Here is a 17,431-nt window from a genome sequence, read left to right on the forward strand (position 1 = left end):
GAAATGTAATCTCCAAGTCAAAAAAAAAGTCAGTTTCTGTGGTAAATAAGAAGTGACATACCATAAACAAAATATAGAATTCGTTTAAACCGGTTCGGTTTAATAAAACCCGTTTAAAGCGACTGCTTGTTCGGGTCCAATGTAAACCAAAACCCTAAAACCTCGATTGTCCGTTAAACCGGTTATTTCTCTCTTGCGCCTTCTTCTCCTCTGTCTCAAATTCTCAGTTCACTTAACCAAATGTATCCTCCTAGGGTTTAGGGTTTAGGGTTTATGGTCGAGCAACTCATTTTGGGAGCGAAACCCCCAAATCAAGCTGAAGGCAAGTCGATTGGATGCGGTGGCCGATCCCGACTGCGATCTCCTCGACGGCTAAGGCGTTTCTTCACCGACAGTTCTTCCTGAAGAACGGTATCCCTCCTTCGATTCGACTCTGCAAGCTCCGAGCTTTCTGTAGTTCTGTTGACTATCGAGAGATACTGAGAAGTGGGCTTGACGGTATCGAGCACGATGAAGCTGTGTACTTGTTCAAATACATGGCTGAGTCTCGTCCCCTCCCTCACATCATCGAGTTCAACAAAGTGCTGACTGCTATCGCCAAGATGCATAGCTACGATACTGTGATCAGGCTCTGGAGTATTGTGGAGAAGGAAGAGGATATAGAGATATCGCCTGATATCTACACCTGCAACATCTTAGTGAAGTGTTTCTGCTCTTGTTATCAGCCTTGTCTTGCTTTGTCTTTTCTTGGGAAGATGATGAAGCTTGGTGTTGAGCCGGACGTGGTTACGGATAGCTTGTTGGTTAGTGGGTTTTGTAGGATCAATAGAAATTACGAGGCTTTGTATGTGGTTGAGCAGATGAAGAAGATGGGCGTTGCCCCTAATGTTGTAGTCTACACTGTTCTTATTGATGGTCTCTGTAGGAGCGGGTTTTTGAATGAAGCGGTTAAGCGATTTGGTTGGATGGAGAAGGAAGGAGTTACTCCGAATGTGTTTACCTACACCTCTCTCATTAGTGGTCTTTGTAACGCCTGTAAGTTGAGTGAAGCCTCTCACCTACTTCGCGAGATGATCTCCAGGAATATCGATCCTAATGTAGTCACTTTCACTGTACTAATCGATGCGTATGTGAAAGCTGGGAAGTTTTCGAAATTTAAGGAGCTGTCCCAGGAGATGATTAAGATGTCTATAGATCCTAATGTTTTCACTTACACTTCAGTGATCAATGGGTTGTGCATGCACAATCATGTAGATATCGCCGTAGAAGCTTATAAAGACATGCTAAGCAATGGGTGCGCCCCAAATGTGTTGACTTACTCTACTCTTGCAAATGGATTTTTCAAGTCGAACATGTTCAAGAAAGGGATTGAACTTTTCCAAGAGATGTCTGACAGAGGAGTTGCTGAAAACATAGTCTCTCGCAACACCCTTATCCAAGGGTGTTTTCAAGCTGGCAAAATCAGTGCTGCCGAACAACTCTTGGAAAAAATGCCTGCTCATGGTCTGTCTCCAAATATTAGGAGTTATAACATTGTGTTAGCTGGTCTGTTTTCTTATGGGAAGGTAAAGCTAGCAATGGGTAAATATGAAGATATGCAAAAGACTAGAAACGATCTTGACATTGTTACATATACCATCATGATCCATGGGATGTGCAAGGATGGTAAGGCGGATGAAGCATATAAGTTGTTCTGTAGCCTCAGCAGCTACGGAGTGGAGCCTGATGATAAAGCATACACGGCAATGATCTCAGGGTTGAAGAAGAACGGCATGCTGGCTAGAGCGCATGCACTGACAAGGATTTACCAGAAATACAAGCGGAACAGAGGAAGTATATAGGGGTTTTCTCATGAGACGCATTTACGGACTCCTAGCTCCTTAGGATACCTCTGTGCAAGCTCCTTTCAATGGTATGTCTGCTCCTGGAAAGAGCAACACATATCTGTTGCCGAAGCAAGTGTAGCCAGAGATTTGAAAAGGCAAGTTGAAGGATGAGCTGAACAGAATCCAGCTGGTGTTTTCAAATCCATACAACATTGGTCTTTGAAAACATAAAGAATCCTAACGCATTCGGTTAGTTGTGTTTTTATAAGTGTTTCAACTACTCTTGTATCAATAATTTTCTGATTGTGTTCTCAATCCTCTTGCAGGTTTCCAAACTGTAACGGGATACTATACTAGGAGATGGCCTACTTGGGAGATAGAATTGAAGCATCTCACATGTTTCAGATGCAAGCAAATATGTATTTTGGGACTCAACATATCAAGTCATACCACAAACTAATTGCTTTACATCAAACATTCTTTCTTCTACTAACTTTTTTTTCTGCGTTCTCACAATTTTGTAGCTTGTTGTACCAATGATCAGTCAGTCAGGTTGCTTGGTCTAATTATAACCATGCTTCCAGAATGTTGTAAAAGAACCATTTTCTTTTATCAATATATGTTTGTGTAAGTAGTTAAGATCGATATTTTGAAACCGTTTACAAAAGAATACAGAAACGAAATTCGATCCAGAGAAACAGAAACTCTGAGATCACCACATTATAACAGAGATGAAAACAAACAAACGACTACCAAGCAAGATCACATTATTGCTCTTCAGCTCTAATTCGACTTTGGTGGTGTCTTGGTGAAATGTAACTTGATAAGAGAAGGAAGATCAACTAGCTCCACTCGCTGCTTCCCAAGCAAAATGCTCTTCAGCTTTCCATCACAGTTCACCACATTCTTGTTCTTTGGATCCTTTTGAGAAACAAAAAAAAAACAATCAGTCAATCATACAAACAAAAACAAAGAAACATCACATAACTAATAAATGGTCCCTTGTTCTGACCTGAAGATTGTTGGTCTTGATATAAGACCATACACGCATGAAACAACCCAGACGAGAAATCTGAGATTGACCAAGGAAGTCACGTAGAGGAGATGGAAGGTTCACGAGGTCAATCAAATTCCCAAGCTTCTTGGGGTTATCAGTTATCGCCTTCTTCAGCCTCTGCGGCTGCATCTTTGACTCTGAACAGCGGGAAATTCCAACGAGTACGTCAATACGAAATCAACACTATAAATTCAGTTACTCATTCCGTTTGGGGAATTTTATCGAGCACTTAGTGTGCAGCAATGAAAAGAAAGCGAAGCTCGACTTTACACTTACCCGTCAGAAGGTAAGTAAACTAAACGCAACAAGGCAACGCAGAGTAACGGGGGATTTTTCACAGTTACACTCGCAGTTTTAACGCTTTACGTTGGAGATATTATCGCGTTTAAAACGCTATAGGCTGCGACTGTGGTAGAAAGAAAGTTAGAAGACTAGAGGAAGGTCCTCGAAAGTACATGTGTTGGGCCTAGTACTGATTAATGGGCCGAGGTATATCCGTTCTTTAGATTCGATTTTATTTATTTTGGATAATGGAAGAAGATCTATTCGTAAAGCACTCTAAGCCGTAGGATTAAAAAGGGAAGATAGAGAATATGAACCGTCCGATAGATGCCCTACGACTCAACCACTTTAATGATAAAGAGGAGTCCGATGCGTCAGTACAAATGCGCGGCGAAAGCAATCTTGGAAATTTCACTTATTTTGTTTATATAAATCTCTCAGCCATCACTGTTTCGAAGGCATTAACTCTCGGAGAATCATAAAAAGTAAGGATGTCTGCAACACAGGAAGAAGACAAGAAGCCCGGTGGTGGTGACGGAGGAGCTCACATTAATCTTAAGGTCAAGGGACAGGTAACTTCTTTTTTTTCTTTTCTTAGCGTGTGTTTCGTGCTAAGATCTCGTCTAGGTTGCGATTTAGGGTTTTGTTTTCCGATTCGACTGCTTTGCTACCAGCGTCTAGTGTTAGTGGGTTTTGCTATTTTTTTTTTGTTTGTTTGTTGGTCTTGGATCCGAATTATGAGACCTGAGTTACTTGTATTATTACATGTTTGCTTTTCCTCGCTAATTGTTTATCATATATCCGAACCTGTTATGTTTAAGCTGTTCTTTTAGACCTCTTTGCTGTTGTTGTTGCTGTCTTAAAAGTTTTTTTTTACCCTTATCAGAATCGTAAAGTTAAAACCTTTTCGATTTTTTTAGACGATAATAATTATAAATCCTTTTTGAGAATATGGCAACTTTTCTATTATCAATCGTGTGTTTTAAGACCTTGTCAGGTTCCATTATCAGGTCAAGATCATGTTTTTTTCCTTTTTGCTTGAATCGTGTGCATCATGTTTGTTTCCTTTTTCTTGAATCGTGTTTTATGTTGTCAGGACGGTAATGAGGTCTTCTTTAGGATCAAGAGAAGCACTCAGCTTAAGAAGCTGATGAATGCTTACTGTGACAGGCAATCTGTGGACATGAACGCCATTGCCTTCTTGTTTGATGGGCGTCGTCTGCGTGCTGAGCAGACTCCCGATGAGGTAATAAACCATTCCATGGCTATAATTCTGTGTTCCCTTGTCAAGTTTCCACCTTTTCTAAAGGTTAGTCTCTTTAATTGCTACAGCTTGAAATGGAGGACGGTGATGAGATCGATGCCATGCTCCATCAGACTGGTGGCTGTGGTGGTGGAGGCGGCCTGACATTTATCCGGGTTTAGGGTTTCATGATGTGTGATAGGAATGGTTAAGGAGTAATCGGCATTAGGAATTGCAGACTTGTTTTTTTTTTTTTTTTTTTAATCGTGACCATTGGCCTTAAAAGACTAATATGGTCATGAAGGCTTAAAACAAAAACTTTTGTTAATTGTTGGTCTTCTTCCTTTGGTATTGGATCCTACTATGTTATGTTACTGTTTGCGTTTAAGATTGTTATTTAACCTGTGCGCTTAAGCTCTTGCTCTTAAAGTTTATCTTTTATCTGTCAAAAGTTAAAAAACATTTAAAAAGTGAAGGAGCTAATGAAGGCTCGTGTATATTAGTGGAAGCAATCTTGTATAACTCCACTCAATTTAATCTTAACATCCACTTAATTACAGTTTCATTGAAGCTAACGTCGGTTTGTAAGATTGGGTCAAATGTCGTGTGATTCTCTCTTATTTTTTGGGGTCAATCTTGGGCGAATGGACCTGGGTTACGTTACCTAATTGTATTGCAGCATGTTGTGTTGGTATTGTTGCATATTCTTACTATATATCGAAGAGATCAGTTTTGGCTTTCCCATTCAACATCCAATAATCAAGTATAGTAGTAGTTGGATAGGTCACAGATATATTAGGCTGGTTTCCAATGTGCAGTTGCGTGGAGGCGATTCAACTTTGAGTTCAAGAATTTGGAGTATGAAAACTCCACACATTTTCACCTGACCACGGCACTCTTCTTTCGAGCCTCCATTTGACAGAGTTCTGAGGTACACTAGCCGATTGATTCACATATGTACTCTTTACAACCTTTCATACGTTACCTGTGTGTACTGGCTTCATGTATCTGTACCAATTGAACCTGCTTCCCACAGATTCAAGAATCACCAGTAAAGAGTTCAGAGTGATTTACTGAAAACAAGGATCTGTATTTACTAGTTACTACTCAATTTTCGTCCTTCTCATCATCACACTATATAAGATCGTGGCTCCCCCCTGTACCTTTCTTTTTGAAGCGTATATGTTAAACCACCAATTACCTCGTGCTCTTTCTTCTGGGGCAAGGAATAAGGTGTACATTTAACTCTATTTACAACGGATCCCAAAGAAAACTGAAGAGGAAGACATATACAACCCCATCCACGAGACCACGACTATAAATTGTTCGAAATTATTCAGATAATAATCACCAACAAGGGGAGAACATATGTATCATCCCAAACATAAACTTACAACCAAGAAAGAGAGCCAGCAAGTCTAGGCCACAACAACCATAAGAACACCAACAAGTTTCAAATGCAACTACCAAGAGAGTTTGCTTATTTTATGCATTATGGACTCTAATTATACATAAAACCCCAGCCAAGCCGGAGTTTTTCACTGAAGGACAAGGCACTCAGAGGCAGTCCCGTTCGTGATAGGACCTCCATGGGTGGTTCGGTTGCTTTTCTGGTTAACACTGCCACTAGGGTTGTCCTGTTCAACTATGGTTCCTTCAACCTCCTCCTCTTGGTAACTACAACCTATGGCTTCAAAGATGAGAGCATAAACCTCCTTGAACCTTTCCTCCGACAGAGAAGCTTCTGCGAGGAGCCTCCATGCGTTCTCCTCCGAAGCTCCTTCGTAATCCTCTTTCCTCTTCAGCACCATGTGACCGCTTATCTCCCACACAGCTGGGTTCACTTGCGTTTCCAACACCTCGGGGCTTACTTCACCTAGTGCCTGTTTCTCTGCGTAACACTGCAAATTTACACATTCAAGCTGTTATTTATTTTCATTCGGTGGATTCGAAACCAAAGTGATCCAACTGTTTGCAAGTTATATGTTATACCTGTGGCATCAGGAAGATCTGCCTTCCACAATCAGCGATGAGAATGTTGAAAGGAATGTTGTTGTTCTGGAGGCAAACGCAGGCATCTGATACAGTATCAGATAGGTCATGCATAGAGCTCCCACCTTCAAAGAGAAGACTTCTCACAGGGTAACTCAGAAGCTCTGAGATTTTCACACCACTAGCAGTGGTTATCATCTTCTTGGAAGGAGCTTTCTCTATTGGGAAAGGCATGGCCAAGTAGTATGCCTGTTTTCAACAACAATCACCACCAAAACAATCAGAACAAAGCTCATCTGAGACAAATCGGGGAAAACATCAAGCATGGCCAATACAGGGTATACCTGAAAGTGAAGATGGTTGATAGTGGCAAAAGCACCCAAGCTGTTGTAACCGAGTCTGAAGTAAGGATTAGCAGCCTCAGTAGCCATGTGAAGTGCAAGCAAAAGGCTTTTGTGATCGATCCTCTGAGGCAAGCAGTCCAGAACCCGAGGAATCAGCAGCACGTGACCATACTCGATTGGACTAACCTGTTAAAAACAAGGATATATAAAGAAATAATCTTTAGCTAGATAACATCGAAAAAACAAGCCAATGTCTCTGCGCAGAAGATTCTTTACATTGATGGCAATAACACTGGGAGAATTCTCAGCGTCAAGAGGCATGCACGGGAAGAACTGAACTTCGCCATCTTCACCAGCTTCAAACTGGAAGAGCAGCTCTTCCTGGCCAACTTTAGTGAAGTTGAACTTGTTGCCATCAAAAGACTGCAAAACCTTGTCCACACGGAACTCGGTTGGCCTCTTCTTCAGGTGACGGCCCTCGTTTAGCTGAGCAACGAAACCATACTTCCCAGGGATCACCTGAAACAAACCAAAGAGACAGATATGAAACAAAGATCTTGGATTTCCCAGCAACAAACTAAAAATCACAAGATTGCCTTCAGAGAAATCAAACATAAAAGTTAAGAAAGGGAATTACTTTGGTCTCGCAGGCAGTGACATCGTAGCGAAAGAGTCCTCTTTGGAACCTATCCTCCCACTAAAACATAAAAGAAGGGATACTATAATGATTAGCCTCACTCAAAACCACATAACCCACAAACAAAGTAACAAGTGCTAGCAGCTAGGCTTATATATATATATATATGTGTGTCTTACCTCTCCAAGAACGAGGGACTCGAGAAAAGCCACCGGCTTCTCTCCGGCACATGATTTTTCAAGTTTCTTGCAGGCATACAACGGAAGCCTTGCCCCTGAGAACAAAACCCATCAACAGAAATTGATCAAACAGGAAACTTTTATTACATAAAAAAAAAAGCAACGATTCAGCTTAGAATCATATACCGTTAATGCAACAAGCTCCGAGACAATTACGTCCACAGCCGACAGATTCATCAGAAGACTCATCCTTTTGGTAATTAGACACAACAGTCGGAACCCTCTTGATTTTCAACATTCTCACAAAGAAAGAAAAAAGACTTCCCCCACCCCCACACACGAAAAGCGCGACTCAACAGCAAAATAGGAAATAAACAAAAGTCTAATGGAAACCCTAAAACCCTAAAAGCTAATGGAAAAGAAGAAAGGTGAACCGCCTCCGGCTAAAAAGAGGAGATCAGAAGGGCTGCCGCCTTCAGACGGCAGAGCTCCACGTCCTCCGTGCGGCAAAGGATTAGTCTCTATCAAACAACCCTTGCGTACAAGATGGACATGAAAGCTAACACCCCGTGATATCCCGTGTATAGCCGTGATTGCCCGAAGATCAAAACGCCGTTTGAGAAGATGACGACAGGAGGAGAAGAACGAACCACCCCCGACCCTCAAAACAGCTTAATCTAATCTACGGAGAGACGGAACGTAAAAGGAGAGATCTTTCGATGTGGGGGTTTTCGATCTACAGAGATTAGCTTCTTTTTTCTTTTTTTTTGCTGCTGGTAGTTTGTTTCGGGAGATTGAATGGCTTTAAATAGATAAGGACATGAGTGAACCATATCAGAGAGACGTCACAAATATATTTATTTATTTCTTTTTTTTATCAACTTTTTTTGTGTGGTTCTAGTTCGGACGTCATGTGTCTCTTATTAGGTCTTTTCTTTGTGAGTTTCCTTTTTTTAACTCAATTTTTCCTTTTTTTGTCAACGTTTTTTTTTAACTCAATTTATAATTCATATTAGTCTACTTTGCAGAAATTAAATTCAAACTCAATTAAATGTGAAAACACTAAAATCTTTCATTCAGCAATTGAGAAGACTATCCTAAAACAATGTCGTTTTCCTAGGAGACCGACCGCAAGAAATGTATTAAGGAGATTAATAAACGCATAACAATGGAGAAAAAAAAAATACAGGTAGAAGAAAAGTTCTGTAGCAACGACTATCATTAAGAATATTCAAATTGTGGTCTATCTATTGTGTCAAGAACTATTGTAGAACAATCTTGCTAAAAATGTTAAAATTAGCACTTGGATGCAATTATGGAATCAGTGAAATGGTTGACAAATTTTTATCAATAATGTCATAGAACGTTTTAGCAAAAAAAGTATTAGAACATTATTATTATTTTGTTTGAACATAGGAACGTGCTGTTATTTTACGTTGTCTTGATAGATAACTAGATAAGTTACATTTATTAGATTTTATATGGTCATGCTTTCTCTTCGGACGTTGTGTGGTTGTAGCAACTACTGCAAGGCTCGGTATGGGGGCATGTGAGGACTGAGGAGGACACCATCGTTTGGTCGATATATTTTGCGAACCATATCTTTTTGGATGTTTTGTTTTTTATGTACAAATGAACAATAAAATAGGGGGAACACATAATTGAAGATTCGGAATCTAAGGAAAGGAAATAACTCTTTGAACCACATAAATTGGTACGTGGTCCATTACATGTTTGGCAATATCTACCATTTGTACGCCCACCTTTACCATACCGAAACCGATTCAGCGCAATATTTAAATTATCACCCACATGTGAACAAACAACAAACACGTTAATAATAAAGTAATAAGTTTCAGTTACTCAAATAACCTTGATTACACATCCTGAGAAGTGAGAACTAAGCTTCAAGGGACTATGTTTGCTTTTCTCCATTGGTCTACTAAGAGTTATTAGTGACAGAGTAAAATTAGAAACCGTGACAAAACTAGAAAATAGATAAACATTTGAGAATGGTAGGTGGAGAAAAACGAAGGGTTAGTTAGTGATGGCAAAACAAACTAATAAAGCATTCAAATGAAAATAAGGTTCAATTGAAGGTTGCAAACTTACGCATAGGTGAGTTAGTGATGATAAAACAAACTACTAAGTCATTCAAATGAAACTTTGTTTAGTACGTTGATTTTACTGATAACAATGTGTTGATTTCTATAAAGTAACTTGTGAATACACATTTTTTTTTCTTTCCAAAATTGAATAAAATATACATAATCTTACAAGCACAAGTGTTTTCAACAATGTAGTCACTAAGTTGATTTTTTGGAGTAATCTCTTGGTCCGAAAATGGTGGAGCCAACCCTCACATTGGTGCTTCCCATCTCAATCTGCAGTTCCATAAGTTTCAAGAAAAAAAAAGTCAAAGATCATCTTCCACATTTATAGTTCCTAGGAAGAAAGTAAGAAGAACACATTTATAATGATTCTATGTCCGCTTGGTTGCATTCCACAGGTGGGTGGTATTATAGGAGAGAGTTCAAATTTATATTACCGCTTGCTCAAAGTCACCGGACATGCCCATAGACAGTTCAAATTGATCCTCAGACATTCCAAGTGCCTTGCAGACCTCAGCTCGACAGCTTGTAAGTGTCTGGTTCAGATAATGAGGAGAAAAGAACAAAACTCCGGTAAGCAAATTTATCGAGAAAGCCGAGAAGTTTGTATGCTGCGGTCGTTGAACGAGAGCCTTATTTAAAACTGAAAGAAGCATTCAACAAGAGTAGATCAATTAACATACCCTGAAGTTGTCTGGAGTAGAAGTATAGTCAGGCATCCCAATAGTCATTAGACCAGAGAATACCAGATTAGGGCAGTGCATATTCACATGTCTTGCTAACTCCACAACACTAGAAGGCTCTACTCCAGATTTAGCTGTATCAAATTTTTCAGGAACAAACAGTTTAGCCACTGCATGAAGCTGGAGATAAGATGAAGCTCGGTGGGTAAATAAAAAAAATACTCACAAGCCTCTCCGCTTGTGTTGACTTGGACCAAAACCTTAAGTGGATGTCTCCCAAGACTTGAAACAGCTCGATCAAGATGATTTGCTACCTGTAGACAATTTGCACCAAAATAACACCCAACGACAGAAAAAAAAAACTCTTAGCAAACCCAACTGTGCATCTTACTTGAAGAATCTATCTAAAATACAATACAAGAGAGTTATCAGCGAATGTGAGTTTACCTTCTCTCCATCAACACCATGAACCATTGCCAAGTTTGGGACTCCAGCTGCAAAACAGTGGATTAATTCACTTTAACTCAAATTACAAAACTTTGGAGCTTCATTATTTCAAGATGGGGAGAATAATATAAAGTCACACCTAGTAAAGTTTTGGCCTTGTTGCTCTGTAGATGCCCCACGAAATGCCACTCTATATCTTCCGGAAGCTGAAAAACATCATATTGAAAACGATAAGAAGCATATCTATTAGATTCAGCAAAACAAAACAAAACAAAAAATGAGAAATCGAGCGAGGATTAGAGAGAGAAAGACGAGAGGGACCTGTGGAGCTTTGTCGATGAATTCTTGAACGTAGTTCTCGCCGAAGCAGCGGTGGCCGGCGTCGTAGATTTGGCGGATAAGCGAGACTGGTTTTGTCTTGGAGACTGCGACGACTCTTACTCGCTCCGGATCTCTTCCTACACGCTCCGCCGCCTTACGAGCCCTGAGAACGACAGAGCGCAGCGCTGTTGCGGCGGTCGCCTCCACCGCAGGAGCTGCCATCGCCAATCGCTAGGTGTACTTTCGGAAACAGACAAAATTTTGACCGGTCACACTTATTTCACACGTTGTTTTTTTTTCTTTTTGCGAAATAAATTTTAGCTCATAAATTTAAATTGGGAAAATCGCATAAAAAACTTCCAAAATGGCACCGACTAACACTTTAAACCTTCAACTTATTTAACTAACATATTAAACCTTCAATTTGGCTTTTGTATCATAACAAACTTTCAACTTGACTTACTTTTCCATCAAGTAAAGACTGAGACCGGATAACCTGTAGTAGCAAGTGACATGTTTTTTTTTAATTAACAAAAAATAGCTATAAAAAACATAAATAAAACTTAGAAAATTACAAGAATATTCTAAAAATGAATTTAATAAAAAAACAAAAAAAAATTCAAAACTTCGAAAGTTTTTTTTGTAAATGAAGTTTTAAAAGAAATTATATAAAAGCTAAAAAGTATTCTCACAAGAATTAAATAATTTAAAACATTATCTCCGTCAACATGAACACTTTTCGTCGTATCATTAGTAAGAGTAACATTTTTAGTTATATAGATAATGATAATAGTGTAAAAAATAATTGTTATCCATATGTCAAAATTATCATGGTTCGAAGATATCAATATATCAAAATTAAATGTTTAAAACAATGTTATTATTAATGGTGATATGACTAAAAATGTTACTTTTAATGGTGGTATATTCTGACTATTTGTTTTTAAATAAAATTTTAGAGCTTTATATATTTTTATTTAAAATAAAATTAATAGTTTTACAAAATTGCATTTAAAATAAAAGTATATAAATTCTTAAGAAAATATTTATTTTTAAAAAAAAATAATATTTTTATTTTTTTATTAAAAAAAATCTTTTATTTTGCAAAAGTTACATTTAAAAAAAAAAAATCAAATTTTTAAGAAAATATATTGATTTTTGTTAAATTGAATTTTAGAATTTTCCTGTAATGTCTTATAGTTATTTATTGTTGATTACATTTTTTGGGAACTAAATAGAAATAAAATAAAAAACAAGACACCACCTGCTGTTACAGGTTACCAGGTCACAGTTTTTGCTTGATGGAAAAGTAAGTCAAATTGAAGGTTTGTTATGATACAAAAGCCAAGTTGATGGTTTAATATGCTAGTTAAATAAGTTAAGGTTTAAAGTGTTAGTAAGTGCCACTTTGAAGATTTTTTATGCGATTTTCCCAATTTAAATTTATAACAACATGACTTTTTGAATAATTTCATTTTTATTTTGGTATTTGAATGGTTTCTACTGTTTTTAGGTGGCTCTATTCATTCGATATGTTTCTTTGTGTTAACTTTCACAAACTTCACTAACTGTAAACCCTTAACGGGCTTTTTAAATATCTATTTTTTTTTCTGACACCGAAAGAACTGAAATATGATCTATGTTCATCTGATTTAAATATTTATTATATTATAACAGAAATATAACATATTGATAAATATTATATTTACATGTATTTTATTTATTTAAAGAACTGTTTTATCAAATTAAATTAATATTGAATATAAATATGAATATAAAAATTCAAATATAAAAATTAATTTAAAAAAAAAAGTATATTTGTCTTTTCAAAAGTAGATCAGAATCTAGTATGGAGTATAAAACTTCGGTTGACAAAAAAAACTTTCGCGAACTTTGAAATAGTATACTACTCCCTTTTCTTCTGTTTATATAAAATAATTTTTCCTTACCAAACAAGCCTTGTTTTAGTATTTTAATGTAAATTTTATTAATTAATTTGGTTCCTTCTACATAAAAAAATATAATAAAACTTATGTATTAATATTTTATTAATGTATTGTGGAAAATTTAAAACTATATTTAATTTGAAACATACGGAAGCACAATACAATTTAAAAATAGAAATAACTTGTCTTTTTGCCAAACTTAAAAAAATTAAGTGAAATATATCTATAGCTAATTATTAGTAATATCTTCCAAAGATTTTATGAAATTAATTTTGATTGTTCTAATATATTTATTTTGAAATATAGATGATTCATTCTAATTATGTGATATATATATATGTATATATATATATATATATATATATATATATAATTGAATTGGTTTAAGATTACTTAACCAAATATAAAATAAGACATATATAATATTTTAATATTACTTAAGTAAATATGATATAAATATAAATTTTATATTGTCATTAAATTAATTATTTTGAGATAATAATAAATTATCATATAAATCACTTAAAATTATTTAAAGATAATAATGACAAATTATCAACTAAATTACTAAAATTATTTATCGAAAATATGACAAATAAGTAAAATTAGCTAAAATTATGGAGAGCATGACACATAAGCAAATTTATTTATTTTTGAGATAATAATAAATTATCAGATAAATCACTAAAATTATTTAAAGATGATATTGACAAATTATCAACTAAAATACTAAAATTATTTATAGAGAATATGACAAATAAGCAAAATTAACTAAAATTATGGAGAGCATGACATGTAAGCAAATTTACTTCTCAAATAATAGTATAGATTAAGTGGTTAAAGTCAATATTATCTTTAATAAATTTTATATATAATTAATTATATAATTAAAAACGATTTTTATTAATAATATTAGAATTTTTAAAATATGATGATTCTTATATATTGTGTTGTTATCTTAAAATATATTTTCAAGTATAAAAGATATAAAATAACATATAAACTATTTATAATTAAATATTAACCAACTAAAACCATTTTGTATAAATATATTTTCTAAGATATTTCTATATAATTAAAAAAAATTTATATTAATCAGATTAATTTTTAATAAAATAAGATAACTTATATATTGTGTTGCTATCTTGAAATTATTATTTTTGTTATAAAAGTTAAAAAATAAGATATATAACAATTTATTTATATCTTTACTATTATATATGAATTTATTATATAGTTAAAACAAATTTATATTAATAATATTAATTATGATTAAAAATATGATAATTCTTATATATTGTGTTGTTATCTTAAAATAATTATTTCTATTATGAAAGTTAAAAATTAATATATTAAACAATCTATCTATCTAAACTATTATTTGAGAAGTGAATTTGCTTATTTGTGATGCTATTCATAATTATACATTTACTCATATTTTTTGCTTAATTATTAATATTAATTAATAAATAATTTTAGTGTTTTAACCGATAATTGGTCATTATCTTAAAAATAATTAAAATATGCTAAAGATAATATCATAGCTAAACTTATACATATAATTTAGTAATATTAAAGTATTACATATATGTTTATAATTACCCATAAATGCTGACAAAAAAAAATTTACCCATAAATAATTATAAACTTAGATAAAATTACTTATGTATACTATTATTATATGTTTAAAATCACTTATAATAATACAAATATCAAAAGCATTGATACAATAAAAATTAGTACTATATATAATAATAAATACATATAATAATTTATTATTATATGTTTAAATCCATTGTGATAATTTCCGAAAAAATTAGCGGAAGATTCAAAATTATTTATACTATTATTTACAAAATAATTTGTTCGCTCTCATGTTTAAATTTAAAACGTTAAATTTGTTATTATTCTTAATAAATAATTAGGGTATATTTTTAATATATATTTACCCATAAATAAAAAATTCATGGTATTCATCATTATCTAAAAGATTCTATATTATATTATTTAAAATATTTTACATCATATATTTTAAAAATAAATATAATGTATGTATATATGGATATTTTATTAAAGTAAAAAAATATTGAATATAAAAATTAATATTTAGTTAATTATTAAATATTTCAAAAGCATGAGAATATTTTTTTAATAAGGTTTTTAATTTATAGTAGATTTGTTTATAATTTTTTTTAAACTATTAAGCCCGCAGGTGCGGACAAAATATCTAGTGTGGAATTATTACACTCGCGCACACCTTTTTTAATGTGTATATATAGAATTTAAGCGGCTTATACTCTTTTTTTTTCATAACAAGTGTCCTTTTTTTTCCATCAAAATTTTAAATATATGAAAAAGGCCAAAACCCACCATTACAACAAAGTCCAAACGGACTCATTACCCAAACCAACTACCAAATGGGCCTAGACCCAAATTGGAAAACCCTAGCAAAAGGAATGAAAAAACAACGGCGCCATCGATCAAAGCGCCCGTGTCTCCACCGCTTCTTGCTAACACCCAGAGCATTCACTCGGTACACCGGAACACACCGGCGCTCCCGAACCTCCACTCGTTCTCTGCAAACGCCATCGATCTCTCGGTGGACCAATATCGGAGAGAGTCCATCACCGCTGTGAGATCTCGTCCGTTAAACAATCACCACCACCAACCGAAGATAAGGCTTTGCATGCAAACACACCCTTTCACGGCGAGCTTCATCGTCCTCCGACGATAACTTAAGCGACTCTTTCCAAACGAACCAACAGAAACAAAAAACAAAAAAAACAAGAGAAACTAAACCCTAAAAACCTAGGGAACCGAACCGGCGAGACAAGATTGTGGGCACCTTCATCCGCCGGGAGCTAGAACCGACGACGGCGAAGTTGAAGAAACTCCCCGTCCCGGAAACAAAAGCCGGCGTCGACGGATCTGTTGGAGACTCCGTCTCCCGTGGAAACCAACTACTAACCTCTTCACCGTCGTCATTCCCGCCACCGCGTCATTACTCCACGAAAAAACACCGCGATTGGTGACTAGGCAGAGCTCTGAAAAAGCGAAGACCGGAGGAGACGAAGAAGATACAGAACAAGAATGATTTAATCTGAAAAAAATCGAAAGGAAAAGGGAATCGACGGCGGCGCGGACGCTCACGCGCCGACCGACCTACCGCCGGCCCCTCCCTCGATCTGCTTTATCTCTTTTCTCTCGCTTCTCTCTACTTTCTCTCAGGTCTTTTCACCGTTTCATAAGCGGCTTATACTCTACTCAGAGCCTTGAAGAATATGTTCTCAAAATCGTTTCTTTTTATACCAAAAATATGATGGGATTCAGAATGGTATAACACCACTTATTTAATTATTTGGACGCAGATCCTATATATGTAAATACATGTTACACATAAATAAACTTTTAATTAGCTTTAGTTTCTTGTATGTAAGTATGCCACCTCTTGGCTCTGACGCGATGGATCGATCACGCGTAGTTACAGAGACCGTAGACGCAGAACTCGTTCATCTTACACGGATGGTTACATTGTCCACAATGGCGTTTGTCGTAAGACAAGTAAACGCATTGACCGCGACAACACGTCTGTGAGAACTTGCACTTGTTCTTACACGCCCCACAGTTCTTGTCGTCACTGCCCACGTCTATGCATTTGTTGTTGCAGCATGTCACTGTTGTCGAGTTGCTTCCTCCGCCTCCGTAGAGGCTACATATCTTAGGATCCTTGTTGCAATGGTCCACCGCGTTGGGGTTTCGCTCGCCTACCTCCTTCTGAGCCAAGAACCTGCTCGGCCTTATAGTCTGCGTACCCGGTGCATCAGAGCTCGTATATTCCACGGTGGTGGTGGTTCTTGTGGTGATGAGTGTGATTGTGATTGCGGTTGTTATTGCGATGGTCACGAGTAGCTTCATAAGGGCCATTTTCTTTTGATCTTTTTTTGGTTTGTGTGAGGAAATAGAGATAGAGGGAGAGTGATCGTTGGAATTGGTAAGGAGAGTACTAGGTGGACTTAGGTTTTATAGTTGTCGTCGAGTAGAGTTGACGCTGGAAATGCGGTGAGAAACAGGTGATTAGATATGTATTTTGCTTTTGGGGTTATAAATATTTTATATGATTATATACTGCCATTAAAGAAAAACAGTTATACGCATTTAGACCAGAACAAAATGGATTTTACCGCAAGAGATGATTAATTTATGCGAATAGATTACATAGTTTACGAATTCATCCCCATATGCCGACCTAAGGTAAGTCAGGCGAGTTGAACGGAGAAGCAAAGGCGTCCATTCTTTTAATCATCCGTTTAACTGGTCGTGAGAATTAAGAAACATATTGATCTACATTTCTAGTATAGGCAAA

General features: G+C 35.8%; 6 protein-coding genes across 6 annotated transcripts; 2 read left to right on the forward strand and 4 right to left on the reverse strand.

The window, feature by feature from the left end:
* Window positions 1-209: 209 nt before the first annotated feature.
* On the forward strand, window positions 210-2,465 carry LOC108839601 (pentatricopeptide repeat-containing protein At4g26800). The gene is made up of 2 exons (XM_018612350.2): window positions 210-2,075; window positions 2,153-2,465. Exon 1 carries the CDS (start codon window positions 336-338, stop codon window positions 1,839-1,841), a length of 1,506 nt encoding a protein of 501 aa, XP_018467852.2. The 5' UTR covers window positions 210-335; the 3' UTR covers window positions 1,842-2,075; window positions 2,153-2,465.
* LOC130508072 (upstream activation factor subunit UAF30) lies at window positions 2,256-3,316 on the reverse strand. Its single transcript, XM_057003278.1, has 3 exons — window positions 3,160-3,316; window positions 2,839-3,020; window positions 2,256-2,747 (listed from the first exon to the last, which is right to left on the reverse strand). Exons 2-3 carry the CDS (start codon window positions 3,010-3,012, stop codon window positions 2,610-2,612), a joined length of 312 nt encoding a protein of 103 aa, XP_056859258.1. The 5' UTR covers window positions 3,013-3,020; window positions 3,160-3,316; the 3' UTR covers window positions 2,256-2,609.
* A 222-nt stretch (window positions 3,317-3,538) lies between these two features.
* Window positions 3,539-4,822, forward strand: LOC130508073 (small ubiquitin-related modifier 1). The gene is made up of 3 exons (XM_057003279.1): window positions 3,539-3,737; window positions 4,262-4,411; window positions 4,498-4,822. The coding sequence occupies exons 1-3, from the start codon at window positions 3,657-3,659 to the stop codon at window positions 4,588-4,590; spliced, it is 324 nt and encodes a 107-aa protein (XP_056859259.1). The 5' UTR covers window positions 3,539-3,656; the 3' UTR covers window positions 4,591-4,822.
* Window positions 4,823-5,726: 904 nt separating this feature from the next.
* Window positions 5,727-8,353, reverse strand: LOC108842402 (GDP-L-galactose phosphorylase 1). Its single transcript, XM_018615302.2, has 7 exons — window positions 7,747-8,353; window positions 7,561-7,655; window positions 7,382-7,441; window positions 7,021-7,263; window positions 6,745-6,930; window positions 6,401-6,649; window positions 5,727-6,309 (listed from the first exon to the last, which is right to left on the reverse strand). Exons 1-7 carry the CDS (start codon window positions 7,856-7,858, stop codon window positions 5,947-5,949), a joined length of 1,308 nt encoding a protein of 435 aa, XP_018470804.2. The 5' UTR covers window positions 7,859-8,353; the 3' UTR covers window positions 5,727-5,946.
* Window positions 8,354-9,713: 1,360 nt separating this feature from the next.
* Window positions 9,714-11,425, reverse strand: LOC108827136 (uncharacterized). The gene is made up of 7 exons (XM_018600493.2): window positions 11,123-11,425; window positions 10,941-11,007; window positions 10,802-10,848; window positions 10,581-10,668; window positions 10,355-10,488; window positions 10,109-10,207; window positions 9,714-9,944 (listed from the first exon to the last, which is right to left on the reverse strand). Exons 1-7 carry the CDS (start codon window positions 11,342-11,344, stop codon window positions 9,867-9,869), a joined length of 735 nt encoding a protein of 244 aa, XP_018455995.1. The 5' UTR covers window positions 11,345-11,425; the 3' UTR covers window positions 9,714-9,866.
* Window positions 11,426-16,539: 5,114 nt separating this feature from the next.
* On the reverse strand, window positions 16,540-17,176 carry LOC108841529 (stigma-specific STIG1-like protein 1). Its single transcript, XM_018614288.2, has one exon. It carries the CDS (start codon window positions 16,990-16,992, stop codon window positions 16,540-16,542), a length of 453 nt encoding a protein of 150 aa, XP_018469790.1. The 5' UTR covers window positions 16,993-17,176.
* Window positions 17,177-17,431: the final 255 nt, after the last annotated feature.

This window comes from Raphanus sativus, chromosome 2 (assembly GCF_000801105.2).
Source record: "Raphanus sativus cultivar WK10039 chromosome 2, ASM80110v3, whole genome shotgun sequence".
Taxonomy (NCBI): domain Eukaryota; kingdom Viridiplantae; phylum Streptophyta; class Magnoliopsida; order Brassicales; family Brassicaceae; genus Raphanus; species Raphanus sativus.

Bases quoted from the DNA above. Each gene is read 5' to 3' on its own strand.
- LOC108839601 (XM_018612350.2), top strand. From the start codon at position 336: ATGCGGTGGCCGATCCCGACTGCGATCTCCTCGACGGCTAAGGCGTTT.
- LOC130508072 (XM_057003278.1), bottom strand. From the start codon at position 3,012: ATGCAGCCGCAGAGGCTGAAGAAGGCGATAACTGATAACCCCAAGAAG. The intron at 2,748-2,838 runs GTCAGAACAAGG...GTTTCTCAAAAG, and splicing joins TCAAGACCAACAATCTTCAG to GATCCAAAGAACAAGAATGT.
- LOC130508073 (XM_057003279.1), top strand. From the start codon at position 3,657: ATGTCTGCAACACAGGAAGAAGACAAGAAGCCCGGTGGTGGTGACGGA. The intron at 3,738-4,261 runs GTAACTTCTTTT...TTATGTTGTCAG, and splicing joins ATCTTAAGGTCAAGGGACAG to GACGGTAATGAGGTCTTCTT. The intron at 4,412-4,497 runs GTAATAAACCAT...TAATTGCTACAG, and splicing joins CTGAGCAGACTCCCGATGAG to CTTGAAATGGAGGACGGTGA.
- LOC108842402 (XM_018615302.2), bottom strand. From the start codon at position 7,858: ATGTTGAAAATCAAGAGGGTTCCGACTGTTGTGTCTAATTACCAAAAG. The intron at 6,931-7,020 runs GTAAAGAATCTT...TGTTTTTAACAG, and splicing joins CCAGTGTTATTGCCATCAAT to GTTAGTCCAATCGAGTATGG. The intron at 6,310-6,400 runs GTATAACATATA...GTAAATTTGCAG, and splicing joins AGATCTTCCTGATGCCACAG to TGTTACGCAGAGAAACAGGC.
- LOC108827136 (XM_018600493.2), bottom strand. From the start codon at position 11,344: ATGGCAGCTCCTGCGGTGGAGGCGACCGCCGCAACAGCGCTGCGCTCT. The intron at 11,008-11,122 runs GTCCCTCTCGTC...GATGTTTTTCAG, and splicing joins TCATCGACAAAGCTCCACAG to CTTCCGGAAGATATAGAGTG. The intron at 10,669-10,801 runs GTAAACTCACAT...AATTGTCTACAG, and splicing joins ATGGTGTTGATGGAGAGAAG to GTAGCAAATCATCTTGATCG.
- LOC108841529 (XM_018614288.2), bottom strand. From the start codon at position 16,992: ATGGCCCTTATGAAGCTACTCGTGACCATCGCAATAACAACCGCAATC.